At 40.0% G+C, this 21,132-nt stretch overlaps 1 protein-coding gene across 6 annotated transcripts in view; it reads right to left on the bottom strand.

The window, feature by feature from the left end:
• LOC137131342 (carboxyl-terminal PDZ ligand of neuronal nitric oxide synthase protein-like) overlaps positions 1–21,132 on the bottom strand; it is a 142,970-nt gene that overhangs the window by 50,305 nt on the left and 71,533 nt on the right. For 5 of the 6 annotated variants that reach the window (XM_067512460.1, XM_067512455.1, XM_067512458.1 and 2 more), the window contains 2 exons: positions 16,063–16,171; positions 3,058–3,196 (listed from right to left, as the gene is read on the bottom strand). In XM_067512460.1, the coding sequence (XP_067368561.1) occupies positions 3,058–3,196; positions 16,063–16,171 (248 nt within the window). The remainder of the gene's footprint in view (positions 1–3,057; positions 3,197–16,062; positions 16,172–21,132) is intronic. The other variant, XM_067512461.1, reaches the window with a different exon arrangement.

The raw sequence follows: 21,132 nt of genomic DNA, 5'->3' as shown, positions 1-21,132 counted from the left end.
TACCTTTATCCCCATTTTTCTCTGCTTCCATTTATACTTAACTTCTTCCACCTGTGTACCCAGCTATTAGTGCTATCCTCCCCCTCCACTTAAATCTCATTTCCAACAATCTGGCTCAGGCACAGTTGTCCCTCTCCTCCCCCCTTGATAACCTGCTGGCACCACTACCCTCATCTATTCCTCCATTACCACTCCTCTTCCTCTCTTTTCATGTGCAGTCCTGCCCTTCCTCATACTCTGAGCTGGAAGCATGAGCCTGTTCCTTTTCCTGTTTGACTGCACCCATTCCTGGCCCTCAAATGCATTCTCAGGTTGGATCTGACACAACACAAGAATGCAGCTTCTGTTTGAAAACAAGAAACGTTATTTATAATTGCTTTTTCCTATTAGCAATTCAGATTTTATTAGAAAGTTATTCATCCAAGTAGACAGGAATGGTAGCAGAAAAGAAAGGGGGCGTCTTGCAACAAATACATAAAAAGACAAACAAATCAGTGTTATGTGGTGTGCATCTAAGATATGTATTATTACTAATTAACATTCAGGTACTGTTGGAATGAAGTCATTTTTATGTTCAGTAGTTTGTCTTGTGATTCCCTGAGACCTCTCTAAATTGTTTTTGATCATCATCCAATGAGTTCGTTAAATCAGTGAATGTTTTCTCAAAAATACCCTACGTAATTGAAGGTATTTAAAAACTAAAAATTTCAGTTTTTCTTGTCAGAACATGCATATGCAAAAATGAGAGTTGTAAGTTGAAATCCTAACTTTAAATTATGAGCAGAATAAATTATGTCTAAGAGTTCAGTCAAGTTCAGCAGCATAACAGCTCCTTCATTGGTCTGAGTGTCAGCGTGTGAATGAGAAGCATTCTGAAGCACTTTGGGTACCAGTAAGGTAGAAAAGCGCTAAATAATTGCAGACCATTTAGCATTTACTTCCCACCATGCTTTGTTTCTACAGATGATTCCCATTGTAGTTTAAAGAAAACATTAATGATGAAAACTTGTCAAAAGCAAAAAACATTTAAACTATGCTGAAAATTACTATTAAATTCAGTTTCTAATACCAGTACACATGCATTCACGTTAATGTGAACTGTAAAGATGCATCATTTTCATGTTTGTTTCTAAAGCTGCACATTGTTCTGTGCAGAAAGCATCAGTTGCTCTGTGCTTTCTGCTCATTGCCAGAGTTCCCCATTCCCACTCCTCTATAATGCACGTCTCCATTTCTTCTATCCCTTTCGTCTTAGTCCTACCCTCTATCTGTCCTGTCTTGCAGCTTTCTTTTTCTTTAATGCGCCTTCTCCTATTCTTTCTATCCCTTCTCCTCTCATTGCAATAATAATTAGTTCTCTAGATAAGCTCATTGGCTGTGCTCGATGGCCCTTGTGTCGCTTAACACACCATGAATGCGGGTGTTTGAAAGTCTGTGCACATGCCTGAGTTTACAGTGTACAGTTACAGTATGTGGATGATCTCTGCACTCATCAGCATGTGAGAAAGAGCTTATGTGGAGATATTACACCCCTGCTCTCAGAACCAGGTGGTTAAAGCAAACATGCACTGGCTGCTGCAATGACTGGAGCGATGGTGTGAAAGGACTGTGTGAACTCTTCCAACTACTGAATCCCCATGGCTGTCCTCGAAGATCCCACTCAGAACTACGTGTTCCTGGGCTGCAGTGAAGCCCTTCATGTTCAGGCAGGATGCACTGGATAAAAGTAGCTCAGCCCACCAGTGTTGTTTTGCAGTGCGGTCTTTATTTGGATTGACTCATCCGTGACATTCACTCCAGCATCAACTTCTCCTGCCTGCCAACTTGGGCACAGTGCAGGCAGGAATAAGCACGTGTTTGTTTTTGGGATGTGTATAGCACAGTTTGAGGACAGTTTGTGTGAGAAGTGTGTAGGTGCTTGTGCACACTAAGGAATCTAAGGAAGGTGTTGACAAGACTTCAGTTTTACATTATTTTTGGACTGTATTTTAAATTTCTACCATGGTCTTGATACAGTTTAGTTTTCTTAAAGTATTCCTTCCTCATTTAGTTATCTTATTATTTCAAAAAAAGGTTAACACCACGCTCCACACTTCCACTGGGCAGAAACCTTATTTACACAGGGGCAGATGAATCCTGGCTGCTTCTTCCTGGAAAGCAAACTTCCTTCCTGTCCTACTTTTCTACACTCGTCCAACTAATTCTTTAAAGGAGTATTCAACCTTATTTGAACTTGAACAACCTATAAAAATACATCTTGCCTGTCTTTAACACTACTCTTGGATCATGGTATGGGAGAGAATTTCCATCTCTTGACATATCGGGATATCTTCATATTGGTATTGAGACAACTGGTAATAATTGATCAGAACACAAACTTCTTTAAAGAACTTTAAAGGTACACCCAGTGTAAATCAACGGAGCATACCCTGAAAAATATTATATAAAATATTTATACATTTTTAAAATTGTAGTTTAAAACTACAAAACTACTATCTAATGCCTTTTCACTGTTGTGTTTTGTTTAATTCCTAACAGACATAATTGTACTTTGCCTCCTTCAGCACTCATCACACTGACGCACTAAACCCTGATGTGTTGGATCAACTCCACCCATGAGTGATTGTGTTCATTCTAAAAAAAAAAGCATGTATGGCCCATTGTGTTTACTTCCGTTGAATCAACTGCTGTGTTTTGTGAAAGAAAGGTTCCTAGATATTATTCTATATATATATGAAACTACTTGCAATAAAAAATTGTCTCCACCAAGAAAAAACATTATGACTTCAAGTCATGTTTCAAAGTTATATTAGATAAATTAAACAAAACCAAAAACATTTACTGCCCTCTGTAGCTTTTCTGTCTGTTTGCTGCCCTTTGACTATACAAAGTTGTAATGTAGAAGTGAAAAAGCAGTGAGTGCAGGTCACTACATTTACTGACGATAAATAATTGGATCATTATCATGAGCTTGTTAGGGGAAAAACAGTAGTACTAAACATTTACACAACACACACATAGGTGTAACAGGTACAGGTTTTGTGTATTTTTATGTACCTGCAGCAGAAGAGTCACCATTCTTTTCACTGTGGCAGTCCTCCTGTCCATCTGCATTCTGCTGTGTGTGCTGCAGACTCAGTTTATGACAAACCTCAAAGGCCTGGCCGACTGTCCGAACAATACGCATGGCCTGACTCTAGGTGGAGAGAAAAAACATGGAGAGAAATACAGTTGTAATTAACAGACAGTAGTTTTTGCCTCTTCCAAGTAAACATTACATACTTAACATTCATTTTTGAAACCAAAGAACAAACATGTTTTTTTTGCTAACATTCGAGCTTTTGTTGTTGGTGCTCCTTACTTTGTTTATCCTTGTTTATCATTGTTTTTCCACAACCACTTTTTACACCAGTGTGACCTAGATTGGTCCCAGAAACATGTATTTTGTAACAAGTCGATATAAAAGAAAGAACAGTTTGTGTTTTATCTGTAGGTCACATTTATTGTCACATGGAAAAGCTGATGGCAATGCACATCACTGTCCAAAACTCAGTCAAATATCAAAACCTAAATTCTATTTTTCCATTAGCCTCAGGTTCACTAACTTGAACATCTTCTCCACCTTTACTCCTTTCATCCTGGCTCGCAAAAGGCAGGTCAAGTGAAAACAACTTAGTGTTGACTTCTGTTTGATGCTAGAACTGTCCTGTCTGGCTTCTAACAACAAAAACTATCCCAATTTTAGCTGAGGATGACTAAGCTGCCTTTGATGCAAGAATGCTACAGTAGCCTCCCCTTTATTGTTTGGCACCATTATAAACCTCAATGATGGCACGTTACCACATTTCAAACTACAATGGTTTTCTGTATGGGGACCACATTTGCGTACATTTGTCAGACGTCTGAGCTCTAGTGGACACTTCCAAAACTACCCCTATCATCAGATTATTTTAATTATTTTGAACACTTTGAGGCAAGAGGGACAATGGACACCGTATCCTGCAGTGATTACGACTAATGCATTCATGGAGTTTGTGCTTAGTTTTTACACAGTTGTAATTTGTCGACTGTTAGCTGGGTTACTTAGGCTACTCTCTGCCAATGGTGGCAGACAGATACAAGGGTGATAATTAAAGATAAAGGTTTCAATTTGAACCTCCTTTTACATTTTTTAACCTTTGTGACATTTGTTTTTTTCCTTTGGTCATATTACAAAGTAATTAATTTATAAAATTATCTAAATTTTGAAGTAGTAACATCCTGAAACCAGTTTTATTGGCATAATTTAAACACAAGAAACTACTATTAATCTGCATTAAACACAGTGATGTGAAATGTCTGAGATATGAATATACTTTTTCCATGTATCACAATTTTGTAAGAACTTTTCTGCTCTTTGTGGATTTCATCCATGCTCTCTTCATGGCCTATTTAGCTTTCCCATGCATTGCTGTTTTTTGCTTTCCATCCACCACTGCCTTTTCAGACGAGACTTAAATGACGACACTGAGTCAGACAGCCTGATTTTCTCAGGCAGGTCATTTCACACTTTTGGAGCCATGATTGAAAATGCTCTATCCCCCTTGGTTTTTTAACTGGGAAGTTGGAAAAGACAACAATCCACTGTCTGATGATCTAAAGTTCCGTAATGGCATATATTAGAATTAAAAGATCAGAAACATAGAATGGCGCTAAACCATTCAGTGCTTTATAAGTAATCAGTAAAATCTTAAAATGTATCCTAAGATGAACAGGGAGCCAATGTAGAGATGCATGACAAGGAGGAATGTGGCTGAACTTCCCGGTTCAAGTCAGGAGCCTAGCTGCTGAGTTCAATTTGTAGGCGTTTCAAGTCTTTTTGGTGAAGTGAGGAAAATAGGCTATTTCAATAATCTAGACAAGAGAAGATAAAGCATGAATAATAGTCTAAGCATCATTTAAAATGTACTGTTATTTATTTCCAAAACTGTCAGCAACTGCTGTGAGACCAATTTTTCTAGAATTTTGTAGAAAAATGGCAATTTGGAAAGGGGGCAGTAGCTGTCCAGGATAGAAGGATTAACACCAGGTTTCTTTAAAATGCGCTGTATGCAGGCAACTTTGAAATAATCAGGGAAACAACCAGTACTCAGTGATTTGTTCAATATGATAAGCAAATATCGTGCTATGCAACACTTCCAGTAAAAAATTTGTTGGAATAATGGACTATTTGATGCTTTCATATGAGATATTGTATCAAGTAGGTTAGACAGCGTAACGGGAGAGAAATAATTCAGGGAGCTCCAATAAGGAGAACAAATCCATAAATTAAGGATTTTGAGTGATACCACCCCTAATTTTCTCCACTTTGGAAACAAAATGTGATAAAAACATATTGCAATCAGCAACACCATTGGCAGAGGCATGAGGGGGTAGAGGGTTAACCAGCCTATCTTCTTCTTCTTTTCCTTTCGGCTGCTCCCTTTCAGGGGTCGCCACAGCGAATCATGTGCCTCCATCTAACTCTATCCTCTGCATCCTCTTCACTCACACAAACTAACTTCATGTCCTCCCTCACTACATCCATAAATCTCCTCTTTGGTCTTCCTCTAGACCTCCTGCCTGGCAGCTCCAACCTCAGCATCCTTCTACCGATATATTCACAGTTTCTCCTCTGAACATGTCCAAACCACCTCAATCTGGCCTCTCTGACTTTATCTCCAAAACATCTAACATGAGCTGTCCCTCTGATGTACTCATTCCTGATCCTGTCCATCCTCGTCACTCCCAAAGAGAACCTCAACATCTTAAGCTCTGCTACCTCCAGCTCTGCCTCCTGTCTTTTCTTCAGTGCCACTGTCTCTAAGCCGAACAACATTGCTGGTCTCACCACCGTCTTGAACACCTTTCCTTTCATTCTCGCTGATACTCTTTTATCACACAACACACCTGACACTTTTCTCCACCCGTTCCAACCTGCCTGCACTCGCCTCTTCACCTCTTTTCCACACTCACCGTTGCTCTGAACCGTTGACCCTAAGTACTTAAAGTCCTGCACCTTCTTCACCTCTGCTCCCTGTAACCTCACCATTCCACCTGGGTCCCTCTCATTGACACACATGTATTCTGTCTTGCTGCGGCTAAGCTTCATTCCTCTGTTTTCCAGAGCAGACCTCCACCTCTCTAGATTTTCCTCCACCTGCTCCCTGCTCTCACTACAAATAACAATGTCATCTGCAAACATCATAGTCCAGGGAGATTCTTGTCTAACCTCATCTGTCAGTCTGTCCATCACCAGAGCAAACAAGAAGGGGCTCAAAGCCGATCCTTGATGCAGACCCACCTCCACCTTAAACTCCTCTGTCACACCTACAGCACACCTCACCACTGTCTTACAGCTCTCATACATGTCCTGCACCACTCTAACATACTTCTCTGCCACTCCAGACGTCCTCATACAATACCACAGCTCCTCTCTCGGCACCCTGTCATACGCTTTTTCTAAATCTACGAAGACACAATGCAACTCCCTATGACCCTCTCTGTACTTCTCCATCAGCGTCCTCAAAGCAAATACTGCATCTGTTGTACTCTTTCTAGGCATGAAACCATATTGCTGCTCACAAATGTTCACCTCTGCCCTTAGCCGAGCTTCCACTACTCTTTCCCACAACTTCATTGTGTGACTCATCAGCTTTATTCCTCTGTAGTTGCCACAGCTCTGCACATCTCCCTTGTTCTTAAAAATTGGTACCAGTACACTTTTCCTCCAGTCCTCTGGCATCCTCTCACTCTCCAAGATCTTGTTAAACAAACTAGTCAAAAACTCTACTGCCACCTCTCCTAGACACTTCCATACCTCCACAGGTATGTCATCAGGACCAACTGCTTTTCCGCTCTTCATCCTCTTCAATGTCCTCCTCACTTCACTCTTACTAATCTTTGCTACTTCCTGCTCCACACCAGTCACCTCTTCTACTCTTCGTTCCCTTTCATTTTCCTCGTTCATCAACTCTTCAAAGTACTCCTTCCATCTTCCCATCACACTCCTGGCACCTGTCAATACATTTCCATCCTTATCTTTAATCACCCTAACCTGCTGCACATCCTTTCTATCTCTATCTCTTTGTCTTGCCAACCTGTACAAATCCACCTCTCCCTCTTTAGTGCCCAACCTAGCATACAAGTCCTCATATGCTCTTTGTTTGGCCTTTGCCACCTCTATCTTCACCTTACGCTGTATCTCCCTGTACTCCTGTCTACTCTCTTCAGTCCTCTCAGTGTCCCACTTCTTCTTAGCTAACCTCTTTCTCTGTATACACTCCTGAACTTCCTCGTTCCACCACCAAGTCTCCTTGTCCGCTTTCCTCTTTCCAGATGACACACCGAGTACCCTCCTACCTGTCTCCCTGATCAAATTAGCTGTAGTAGTCCAGTCATCTGGAAGCACCTCCAAACCACCCAGAGTCTGTCTCAGCTCCTCCCTGAAAACTAAACGACATTCTTCCTTTTTCAACTTCCACCACTTCGTCCTCTGCTCTGCCTTAGTCCTCCTTATCTTCCTCACCACCAGCATCATTTTACACACCACCATCCTGTGTTGTCTGGCTACACTCTCCCCTACCAATGCTTTACAGTCACTGATCTCTTTCAGATTACAACGTCTACACAAGATGTAGTCTACCTGAGTGCTTATCCCTCCGCTCTTGTACGTCACCCTATGTTCCTGCCTCTTCTGAAAGAAAGTGTTTACTACAGCCATTTCCATCCTCTTTGCAAAGTCAACCACCATCTGACCTTCTGCGTTCCTGTCCTGAACACCAAACCTGCCCATAACAGTCTCATCACCTCTGTTCCCTTCACCTACATGCCCATTGAAATCTGCACCAATGACAACTCTCTCACCTCTGGGGATGCTCTGCATCACTTCATCTAACTCACTCCAGAATTTCTCCTTCTCTTCTAACTCACATCCTACCTGTGGGGCATAACCACTCACAACATTGAACATCACCCCTTCAACTTCCAGCTTCAGACTCATCAACCTGTCTGATACTCTTTTCACCTCTAGAACATTCCTCACAAAATCCTCTTTCAATATAACTCCTACTCCATTTCTCTTCCTATCTGACCCATGGTAAAACAACTTAAACCCTGCTCCTAAGCTTCTAGCCTTGCTACCTTTCCACCTGGTCTCCTGGACACACAGTATGTCCACCTTCCTTCTCTGCATCATGTCGATCAACTCCCTAGCCTTCCCTGTCATAGTACCAACATTCAAAGTCCCTACTGTCAGTCCTAGATTCTTAGCTTTCCTCTTCTCTCTCTGCCTACGAACACACCTTCCTCCTCTTCTTCTTCGTCTTCGACCAACAGTAGTCCAATTTCCACCGGTACCCTGTAGGTCAACAGCACCGGTGGCGGTCGTTGTTAACCCGGGCCCCGACCGATCCGGTATGGAAGTCTTTGTCACGATTCGCATGTTTGATTTGGCATGTGTTTTACGTCGGATGCCCTTCCTGCCACAACCCTCTGCATTTATCCAGACTTGGGACTGGCACAAGAAGACACTGGCTTGTGCCCCCTTGCGGTTGCATTAGGGTTAACCAGCCTATCAACAGTATGAAATAGATATCTGGGATTTTAACGATTGGCATAGATGAGTTGTGAGAAGTCAGAGGCTCTGGCATCCTTCATTATTCTATTGAAAAGTAATAAGTTTTTCTTTTATTATAACAAAATGTACTGTAAGGCCAGATTGCTTCCATTTACGCTTAAGCCCTTCTACATACTCGTTTACAATTTCATATATTCTCATGAATCCATGGTTGCTTCCTGGTCAATGGATCAGATTGGTTTCTTAAAGTAGCTATATACGGTCTAAGGTTGACACGCAAAGTAAGTTAAAAGAATCAACCGTTTCATCAGTGCAGGTGGAGTCAAGGAATGCTACGTCCAAAGAATTAAAAAGAGTATAAAACTTAATGGCAATGCTCACTGAACACATGTGAACACTTGGGACGTAGAGAGTTCCTAAAGAGTTTAAAAATTCTGTAACATGATTATTAGAAGAGTTGTCAACTTGAATATTGAAGTCACCACAAACAACAACTGTATAATATTTTAAGATAAGACCAGATAAAAAAAATTCCCAAGAAGAAGGAACTAGCTGTTCCTAGGGCGCGATAAAAGACAGCAAAAACCGGGGATGGGCCACTAAGTTTAAACAGGAGCACTTCAAAGGAAAGAATTCCCTAGATGATAACGGTTTACATTTAAGGAATTTCCTGTAGCAACAAGTCCACCACCACATCCACTGACTCTGGGGCAACTCACCCAATCGTCCTAATTGGGTGGGTACAGCTCAGCCAGCTGACTGTGCTCACCCAGTTGTAGCCAGGATTCTGTGATAAACAAGATCTAGGTCCATAGAGGTGATAAATATCATTAACAATGAAAGTCTTGTTACAGAGATCATTAATGAAAGCCATGGTCAGCTTCCTGTGTTGATTGTTGTAGGTGCTGGTCCTAGAGCTTTAGTCACAATCTTTATGAGGTTAAAATTGTCAATATAACCAAAATCATAAGACCTGCAAGCAGACTGGAGCCAAGTGTGGAGGCTGAGGATTCTGCTGAAACGCCCTATTCCTCTAATTTGGAAATAGGGCCCAAAATAAAGACAGACTTGCCATTGGTACTGACAAAGGTGAACATGTCACTAAAATCCAATTTTGTTTCACAGATTGTTGACAGGAAGTGTCACATGACCCCACAGGGACAATCAATCGAATGATGGCAGATGGGAGAGAGTGTAACAGTTCAGGAAGATTATCAAGAATGACCAGGACTGTGGAAACAGTGGGGATTCCCACATAGCCGTATCCTGGAGGGCTGAAGTGAGAGAGGTGATCACTCTGGACTGCCAAGTGGCTACTTCCATAAAGCTAGACAGCAAAGATTTCTTTTTGCAATTCATCAGAAAGCCAGGGGATGTCTTCCTTAAGGTCAGCAATCGTGTTGTTTGCTAACTGGAGTAGCAGTTTGCTGTCTGATGCTGATTTTCAGCATCTCATAGGTGAGATTTATTAGAAGAAAGTAAAACCTTTTGCATGTATGCAGGAGTCCAGTTAAAATCCAGCTGGCTGAGACCAGTCAAAGCATGGGCTTGGCCCATGGCCCAACTAGGACTTATTTCACCACAGTAGCTCCTGTGCACTTGAAAGGAAAACTTCAGATCAGAAATATATCCCAGCAAATTCCACTGCTAATCCTCATTAAGAGTGTGTAGTTAATAATAAAATCAGATAAATCCAAGGATCAGTGGGATCCTCACAAACAATTGACTGCGCCAGCGGCCATCTTGAAAAAATTATGGTAATTTATGAGACAGCAAAACAAGATCCCAGTCAGTGATAAATTCCACATTTATAGCCAGTGGTCAAATCAGTTTGTTAAGCAGAGTTTCTCTGTTTGTGCAGTAGACAAAATAATTGGGACCTCATCTTTTTCTTGACTCCTTTACTGGATCAACAACGGTTGGGCATTTTTTTAAAGCAGTAAACAGCTACAGTAATTGCAGTCCACTGTAAAACTTGTAACACTATAACCTTTTTATAGTTACTTTCTAATACCTTAGTTGTCCTCCACACATTTAGTTTTTGCCCTGAGCCAATTCTCCTGTAGATCTCCAATTTTAGCTACTGACAGGACTCCTAAGAGACCTGTCACTCAAAAGCAAAGCTTGTATATCTGCTGTAAAGGTGTGGAATAGTTCTTAAGTCTAGCATCTGTCACTTTGTCTGTCTCTATCTCTGTCCCCCAACACCTTTTCTCTCTGTCAATTCAATGAAATACATACACCCTCTTTGTATCTCTGTCTTTCAAATCTCTGTCTAGCTGAATCCCTGCAGCAGCCTCAGTAGCCAAAGGATACAGCCCAGTCCGAAGCCCAAAGAAATATTTTTTACAGATGCCACAGCAGTTCGGTGGTGCTATTGCCATCCTCTTGAAAGACTTGGCACAAACAAAGACAAGGAAAAAGGGAAATATAATGCAACGTAGAAAAGGCAGAGTAAACAATGAGAGGTTGGCAGAGGAATTCTGACTAAAGCCTTACCTGTGTGTCTCTCTTTGGTTGATGAGCTTAATTTATTAGTTTTCTTTTTTTCCTGTGTGCCAAGGCTGATTTATTCTTCTCCCTCCATCTTATCCAATGCAACTTTAAACAATTGTGAAGTTGTATTTGTAGAGTTTCACCAGTTAATCTCTAATCATTAGAGCACAGCCTATGCTTTGATTGCCTGAAGGAAATTAGTTGGAGAGTGGGGAAGAAGACTGGCCAGAGAGCACGAGTGTGTGAGGGCAATGCATATAAATATTATGAGGCCAAAATAAGACCTAATCGATACATGGGTTTGTGTGTGAATGAATAGGGTTGGTGAATTTATGATGACTCACCGATTCTCCTGAATCATAAGCTCACTCTACTCGTAGTACACATGTGTTTACAGGTTACAGTGGGAAAAGTTTCTCAGAAAAGCAGATTTCTTTCGTTTCGTGTACCCTACCCTGCCGTGTACATGCTTAACCAGGTTTCGAATCATCTTTCTCAACTGCACGTGTGTAAGAAAAGGGTGCAGACAGGGAAAAGCAGCTGAGTGAAAGAATGAATCAAAAGACACATCATTAATGTATCGATGCCGCCTCATTTCTAAAACATTCTGTCTAAAGTCGGACAGAAAATGTAATTAACACAAAGTGCTTAGTAGAAGTCTAATAATTCACTTTCTCCTCTGATTTTTTTTTAAATCCAAACAGTTCCTGTTGTGGATCAGCTGTGTGTCCAGGTTTTTAGTTCAACCTCAAGTTGCTTTCAATGTGCATCTGGTCTTGCAGCTAATTAGATTATAACATGTGTTGTATTTTTCATTTTCTTTTGTTATTTAAAGCCACACTCTGACCGTATAACATGGTCACACTGTGTGGTTGGTTGTAATATTAGTCACACATGGCTACCTTGCATTTTACCAAAGCAACATACTGACAGCTCTTCCTGGCAGACAACTACGTACAATACTGCAGACATGTAGCCTTTGTTTGGAACCAATAAGCAGAACCAAAGCTCAGTTTTTGTTAGAACTACCTATCAAGCTCTACCTATTGGCAAAGCACTTTACACCCCTTGTCATTCACCCATTCGCACTCACAATCATACACACTCATACACCGATGGGGGAGCTGCTATGCAGCTGGCCAATGCTCACCGGGAGCAACTAAGCTGGGGTTAGGTGTCTTGCTCAAGGACACTTTGACACGTGACCTGGGGATTGAACCAACAACTGCAAGATTGGTGGACAACCGCTCTACCTTTCTGCGCCACTGTCGCACCTCTGAAAAAGAAGGCAGTAAACCAGAAGAGGCGATCTCCATGGTATAGTTCACAAACACGCAACTTAAAACGGGCAACACGAAAGGTAGAAAGGAAATGGCGTTCCAGAAATTTAGAAGAATCTAATTTAGCCTGGAGAAACAGTTTATTAACAGTTTTTCTCCATGATGCCAGAACACCACATTGTTCATCATTAATAGAAGAAAACAAGAAAAAAACAGTGTTTCTGTTTAGCACTTTAACCATGCTGACTAAGAGCTATAGTTCTGTTGAGCCTAGTATTCCCTTTACTCTAAGCAGCAATGACTTGATGACTTTCTTTATGAATAAAATTGTAGCTATTTAGGAAATAATTCACCAGATCCTCCCCCCACATATTACAGATACTGTAGATCTTCACGTACAACAGTGCCAGAATCATCAATAAGGCCCCTATCCCTCTTAGACTGCTTTTTACTTTTACTTCAACTATTACCTCATCTATAAATGGTAAATGGTAAATAGCCTCTTATATAGCAAAGCGCTTTACATTCTTGCTTCCCTTTCACACACACAGTACTTCCCACTGACAACAGTGCTTCCCACTCACACACCGATGGTGGTGGCTGCCATGCCATTGGAATCAACATTGTAAAGCGCTTTGGATAAAAGGACTATATAAGTGGTCATCTACCATTTATTTTAGGCCAGGTTGGAACAAAGGCCTTCTCTGGAGAATATAACTGGGTTTTCTAGCTACTTTAGTCAAACTAAAGAAGCTGCTTGGACATGTAGCGATACGATTTAACCCTGGACTAATGAGAATATTCACTGAGTGTTGTGACTAATATCTCTCTCTTTTTTTTTTTTTCTTTGTACTTTCGGCTTATCCTTTGAGTTCAGGGTTGGCCACAGCGGATAATTGACCGCATGTTGATTTGGCACAGGTTTTTACAGGTTTTCACAGGTTGCTAATTTCTACCTGGCTTGGTCTGGCACTGCACAGCTGGGGATGGGAATGGGCTGTTAGGGGTTCAGTGTCTTGCCCAGAGACACTTCAACATATAGCCGGGACCAGGTATCGAACCACTGACCCTGTAGTCTGTGGACGACAGCCTTACCAACTGAGCTCCAGCCGCCCCCTTGTCACTACTGTCTCTATGTATGTTTAATGGGTTTGTTCAATAAAGAGTTGAAAGATCATGACTAATTGTGTTTTGTTAGCTTAGAAATAATGTGTTTGTTGATGTTTGGGATTTTGGTAAAGATAAGTTGACATTTAATTACCAATTTCTACAGAAATCCAGGAAATTACAGACATGGCCATTACTTTTGTTCGCAGCTGTATGTATGAGGTTGTGTGGTTAGCTTTTTTTTTTTTTTAAACGTAAAACTGTGTCTTATAATCAATGAAAATTCATTACAATACTGTCATTTTAGAGGGATATACACAAACATAATCACTTATGCACAGTGGCAAGGAAGATTTCGCTATTCTGATGGTCAGCTTTGTCCCTGCTCTATCACTCACTTCAGTTCTACATAATAGAGGCCAGGTCATTCATTCATGGAGAAAGAAGAGAAGGAGTGAGGGAACATAAGTCAGAGGGGGCAAGAGGTCTCAGAGCCTGTCAAAGTATTACAACTGATGGGCCACTAAAGCCTTTTAATGCCACTGTGATTTTTAGTGTGGCCATTATTTCACTGCTGCAGTTAAGAGGGAAACAAAGTCATCTTAATCTGTTAGTAGATCTTACAACTTTCTCACAACCTACCACATGTAAAAAAATGCCTGCACAAAATGCTTGCACAAAAAACACATATCACCTTGGTGACATTTTCATCTCAGGTTTGATATGTATATCATGACCCTCGCTTTCCCCCTCCATTCTCTTTTCAGTCCCTCCACGAAAGTGCAGACCGTTTTGGGATTGTTATAGCCGAAAATGTCTGAATTTGAGACATTATACAAAACTTGTGATGCATGTCACAATGTTTTTATGTTTTAAAATTGAACACAGGTAACAGAGTGATGGATGAATTAATTGTTTCAATCACAATTCTTGGAGGGACTGTCTTTTATTCCTGCTCAATCTCAACAACTTTCTTCTGTTAACAAAATATAAACCTTTGTCAAACATCAGGCACCCACAGGATAATCAGTGTTTCCACCAGTAAGTAATCTAATGAACACTGTGTAATAAACATTTTTTTATCTTGTCATTAACCATAGCAGGTGAGTTTAAGATGAGCTCTGCCATTGAATTCATTTGTAGAAAAACACTAGTAAATCAAACATATTATCAGGACGTAAAGGGTATTAAATGAGTTGTAAAACATAATGGCGTTGTCAACTAATAAAAATCGTAGTTCCATAGTTTCTACATCACCACTATACTTTACACATGTACACACACACACACACACACACACACACACACAGTAATGCCGATTGGGGCTAGAGTCCCCCAGGAGCATTTTGGTATGCATCACTTTTAATGTTGTCTACTGAAAGAACGTATGTTTGTTTGCACTCACACCCATGTGTCAATGTTGGTTTCTCTCAGAGATAATGAGGCAGTGTGTGTTTTACCCAGCTAGCCCCCAGACTTAACCATCAAGTGCTGTGAATTGGCAGCTAAAATGGAAAACTGGGAACACGTTTTCTAACTAACTGCATCACACTGCTTGGTTCTGTCTTGACTATGTCTGTGCTCAGCTCAGCTCTGCAGCAACACGGCAAAACCACAGTACCAGGAGGAATTACTGCTGCTCAATAGCTGCATGTCTCTTTATTGGTGGTTATTAGGATGTGACTCAGACAGTGTTATAATTTAAGAAAGGATTTGCTTTACTCACTACATTACTGAAAGACTGAAAACATTAGAAATAGCACATTTTAGTAGCAGCCTTTTTTTCATCGTGCCAATGTACAAAGTTTTATTAATTAGTTTTTACAAATAATCACTCAAACAATGAGAAAGCAAAACACGTTTCTCACACTTTTTGCATTTTGCGTCATTTTCTGAGTCACTATTATTTCATTGTGTCATATCTATTTCAGTTTAACAGCTGTCAAAGATACAGATTTACAGATTTTTAAAATATATCAATAATATATTTGATAGTTTCTATACTCATTTTTGCAGTATTAACGAACCAGCTGCACCTTCTTGCCCTTTTCTGTCTGATACATTCTGAAGCTTTAAGCAAAACATTTATTTATTTTTTTCGAACAGTGCTCTTTTTAGGCCTAGAATCTGCTCAGTACAATCCCAGCCAGACCTACGTGGCTGCACTCAAACAGGTTGACATTAAGTGCTTTGCTCAAGGGCACTTACTATAAACCTCACAAAAAAAACTGTCAATCTTTTACACTTGACTTGATTAACACCGTCTTGCAAGCAATGCAAAGAGTAGACTCACTAGACCACACCATCATCAGTGCGACTCCTCCAAGCTCAGTATAAACATCTGTCAGAATGGTACAGCTTTAAAAAACATTTATTAAGAGTGACAGAACTACTCAAAGGGTTTTCAGAGCTCAGCAGTTGTACCTTAACCCAAGAATCCAGTAACCACAGGTTCAACCAAATGTCTAAAGATGAGCTTACAAGCCCTTGGGCTTTATTTAGGCTCTGTATTTATGCAATACTTTAGGGAAATGTTTTACTGGTTAAGAGGTCAAAGTTTTAAAAAGGCTAGCCTTCTGTTACCTTCTTCTTAGACTTGAAGACATTACAGCGGAAAACATTACTTTGCCCATCTCTGGCAATGTAGCTGAAGATCTTCAGATCCTGGGAGTCATGAGACACATAGAAAATCCTAAAAGAAAGAATAAAATAGGTCATAAATTAAAAAGGGAAGATAATTCAAAATAAAATCAGAGGCTGGCACACAGATGTCTGAAAATCTATGGGATTTTGGGGCACGCTTAGTGACACTAAGCCTGGTAAACTTTAAATAAAATACTTCAAAAGAAAATAGTGATATTTACAGTGTGAGGGGGAGGCAGGGTAAGTAATACTATTACAACAAAAATATCCTGTGAGATAGAAAATGCAATGGGATGCAAGTCTTCAAGAAAACCATAGTCTGCAGGTAGGTAGAAACTGTGTGCAGACATGTACAATATCCTGCAAAACAAAAAACTGGGGGAAAAAAGCTTGAGCGCAAAATGTAAAGTAGTGGAAGTAAACACAAGTGCATGCAGGAGTTTTTTTAAGTTGGTTTTAATTTATGTTGACAAAGGAACACTGCTGCGGAAATAAAGTTAACTGACATCAGCAGATGAATGAAAAATGAATATAAAAATAAGGCTGAAAACAAAAAGACAGAAATTGTCATGTTTAGAACAAAGAGATTGTTGTTATTCCACAGGCTAGAAATACTGCCCTGCGGCTTACATGCCTCAGAGGTCCAGGCATGTCCAAGCTCGTATTCTTATCAGGCCATCAGTCCCTGTAGACATTTGTGTCAGATGTAATATAATTTCCTCTGATATTTCTGAAATTTATTGGTCACGCGAATGGAACAGACAGTTTTTGGCAATATAGTGTATATGAGATTCCAGTGACCTTGGTCTTTGAGCACCAAAATCAGTTTATCCCTCTGCCCAAGTGGAGCCTTGTGCTGAATTAGAAAATTAGATGTTTGCACACATTTTAAAGAAACTGCCCAATGACATTCCTGGGATACCACGCTCATGAGAATGGGATGGATGTACAGACAGACAACCTGAAAATGTAATGCCATCCTGAGTGATATGCTACTCAAAGTTAAAACTCAAGAATCTTAGGAAGACTGGATTAATTACAAGTCTGTCTTTTATATATTTAAATGTCAATTTGCCACTACTTGTTGTGAGTATCATTAAATGCAGCATGGGTTGTGTTAATTATATTTCTTTTAATGCAAAGCCAACATTCCACGTTTCTTTTTGGACACTTAATGAAAACCTAATGACAAACAATAAATAATGCTTCAGTTGCCGTATGTGTACAAACTCTCTGCTGAAATTACATTTTGCAAATTTGCAAACAAAAACATTACTATTTTTAATAGCAAAAACCCTGCAACACTGTCACTTTGAGTAGGCTCAATATTGAGATTTTGCTGCTTATTTTGTTATTATGAAGAAGGCCCACGTTTTTAGAGCCTACACTCTGCAGACTAACAAATTTGTCATGTGCCCTGAAAACCACCAAGATCACCTAGATACCTCATCACCATGACATTTGTTCAGCATTTTCAAATAAGTGCAGCAGCATAGCTGGATTTTGAAAGTTAATGAAGAAATGACACTCAGAGGAGCTTAGCATAGGACCCTTGCTGTCTCTGCCTAATGTGCGTTCGGGTTTGTTTCTGTTTATGTGTGGACAGTTGTTTGTGTAGTAAAAACTAGGTCTCATCCATACATTCAGTGACATTTATGTGGTATTTGTTTTGGCCTTTTTCTCTAAGCCACATCAGCTGGAGTCTTGTGGTACAGATATTGTCTTTGTCAATCCAGCCGAGCAGACTGTCTAAATAGCAAGCAGTCATCTGCAGTGACTCGTACAATCTTTGTCTCTCCACTTTTCCATCTCTTTGTCTCACACGCACACACACACACACACACACACACGCACACGCACACACACACAATCACAAGGTTTCAGGCCAATTTCTGATCCAATGGACTCCTACAAAAAGTCCACATGAAGATGGCTTAGAGCTGACATAATTTCTGAGAGTCTTACAATGCATTAGGAATGTAGAAGAAAGTAGAAAACACCATGCATGTAACATTTCTTATAGGAAGAAAGGCACTGCAAATTTTGAAATAATGTACAATGTGTTAACTCATGCAGGAAATTGGACCGCAGAACTACTTATAAGAAAACCAAACAAAATTTCAGGATTGTTCTTCAGGGGAACAACTGGTCATTCAGGCGATTAATAGTGGGCTGGGCCCTGTGCACACTGCATGTTAAATCGCAACACATCTGGTCGAAATTCAGCCCAGTTCTAAAATCTTTTGGGATTAATCTGTACAGTGTCTGCCTAGCTTTGTCAGTCCTTAATTTTATTTGATACATTTTACTTTGTCCTGTTTGTAAAAATAAATAAATAAATAAAATAAAAATAAATCAGAAATTTTACTTCATACAATGTGTGCACAATTATTAGGGGATGAAGCAATTATTTTGACCATATCATCATTTTATCCATAATTTCCAAGTCCAAGCTGTATAAACTTGAATGCTTATTGGATTTAAAACATATCAGGTGATGTGTATTTGTGTAATGAGGGAGTGTGTGGCCTAAGGAAATGAACACCCTATATCAACGTGTGCATAATTATTGGACAGATTCTTCTCCTCAGAAAAAATGAAGCTGAAATGAAAAAAAAGAAAATGAAATATCTAGAGTTTAGAGTCTATCTGCGTCTATCTGCGTGATAACAGAACCATCAAACGCTTTGTAGCAAATAGTCAACAGGGTCGCAAGAATCATGTCGAGATGAAAAGACGCAAATTAACCGCCAGAGATTTGAGAAGAATCAAACATGAAGCTACCAGGAACCCATAATCCTCCAGTGCTGCCATATTCCACAACTGCAACCTACCTGGAGTGTCAAGAAGTACGAGGTGTTCAGTTCTCAGAGACATGGCCAAGGTAAGAGAGGCTGAAACCCGACCATCTCTGAACAAGACACATACATTGAAATGTCAAGAATGGGCCAAGAAATATCTGAAGACAGATTTTTCAAAGGTTTTGTGGCCAGTAAAGGCCTTAAAGATGAAAAACCAAGGACATGGCCCCCTTCTTCACCTGACTTAAACCCTATTGAGAACCTTCTTAAGCACGAAATTTACAGTGGAGGTAAATAGTACACCTCTCTGAACAGTGTCTGGGAGGCTGTGGTTGCGGCTGCACAAAAAGTTGATTCTGACCAGATGAAGAAACTGACTGACTCTGTGAATGGAAGGCTTGTGGCTGTTATCGAAAAGAGGGGTGGCTATATTGGTCACTGAGGTTTTCTTTTTGAAATTTTTGAGGGTTTGTTAACATTGTGGATTGACCAAGAGCAATGTAGCTGTACAATAACAAAATTAATCCTCAAAAATCAACTTGCCTAATAATTGTGCACAGAGTGTAGTTCCATAATCTTTAGTGACACTTAAAGAGCACAGCCCATGCACCAAAAGACAAGGTTTTGAATAAGCTAAGGTAAGTGACTTTGGGTAAAGCAGCTATCATTTGATTTGGCAGTATAACCACCAGTAAATACAGCCAACATGTCCCTACATATAAAAAATATTCTGCAAATACAGTAAGTTTAACAAGAATAGAGCGTTTCTGTAATAATTTAATTTCTGTTTTAAATAAGGTCTCGCACCAGTTTGATTATAACCTGACCAGTTGTGTGATTTGCTCGTATTTCTTGACCCACTGAGCCCTTTTCCTGCTATGCAGCGGAGATCCCCGGTCCTGGAAACGAGTCACAAAGTATCCTTGGGCAAGACAATGAACCCCAAGTTACTCCTGGTTGGTCAGTTAAGCAACTTGGATGGCAGGCACCACCATTGATGTGTGAGTGTCTGTTTGCATGGGAATCAACATTGTAAAGTGCTTTGGAAAAAGTGCTATATAAGTGGCCATTTGCTGCAGGTTTACAGGAATAGCAGTAAATTCAATGATACCATACAGCCCAATGACCAAAAGTTAAACCCAAGCAGTTGCACATTCTTCCATTAAAAGGGTTCTATAATATTTATTCCATCCATACTTAAGTTTCTGTAATTTTGGTAATGTAAATGTAATGGAATGTGTGTTGTCTTTAGATGAAAGCATCTGCTAAATGGTTACCTGTAATTCTAATTAACATCACCTGCATAGTCGTATGTCTTGTTCTGCTTACCATAGCAGTTAAGAGACTTAGAAAATAAGAACATTGTGTTGACAATATATAGTAAAATATTCATAAATAAGCTTTATTGACCAGAAATTACAGGCACACTATCCAAGCAGAGGGGTAGGTTATTTAATTAGAGTAGAAATATGAGACATTTTTATACATGTCTAAGTCATCAAACTCAGAGGGCAAATTAGATCTCTGTTACCAACCCATGTAATCTACAGGAAGAACACTCCCATCCGACCGATCCTTAAAGAAACACTTTAGTTGCCTCCTCGTTCAACTATTTCCTCCCTTCACCTCTCACTGTGATAAAAATCAATGTCCCAGCGGATTTTTTCTTCGAAGTCTAAAGCAGAAGAAAAGGTTTCGTGCTCTGCCAAACTCTTGTCTGCAGGGAATTGAATCTTATTCAAAAAATCTAAGGCAATGATAAAAAGGAATATTATACACTGCCAGACAAGTGAGACTAAGCTGAGTGGAAGTGAGCTGTCAAATCCCTAAGCAGTGCAGAGATGACAGCTTAGATACATCTCTATCAACTGTCTTCAACAGCAACAGCTGCCAAACATCCAGGTAAAGATGAGTGAGACAGGTTGTAAAATAACTGAAGAGGGTTCAACTTGAAAGCCATGAAAGACAGTTAACAGCAAAATCAGACAGACTACAAATTCTGCCAGCGGTAAAATTTTATCACTTATATTTCACTTGGGAGTGCCTATCCTGTTTAAACCCAAAACACTGTCACATGACTAAATGTTCTGCTCCGTCACTGATGGAATTAAATTAAGCAGTCGAAAAACCCAGTTAGACTCTTTCTTTTGATCATGTGCTAGAATGAACTTCATTTTACTCAAGTTTATTCTCGTTTTTTCCATTTACT

This window comes from Channa argus, chromosome 8 (genome assembly GCF_033026475.1).
Source record: "Channa argus isolate prfri chromosome 8, Channa argus male v1.0, whole genome shotgun sequence".
NCBI classification, from domain to species: domain Eukaryota; kingdom Metazoa; phylum Chordata; class Actinopteri; order Anabantiformes; family Channidae; genus Channa; species Channa argus.
The sequence above is the reverse complement of the archived record's forward strand: the minus strand, read 5'-3'. Positions and strand labels throughout refer to the sequence as shown.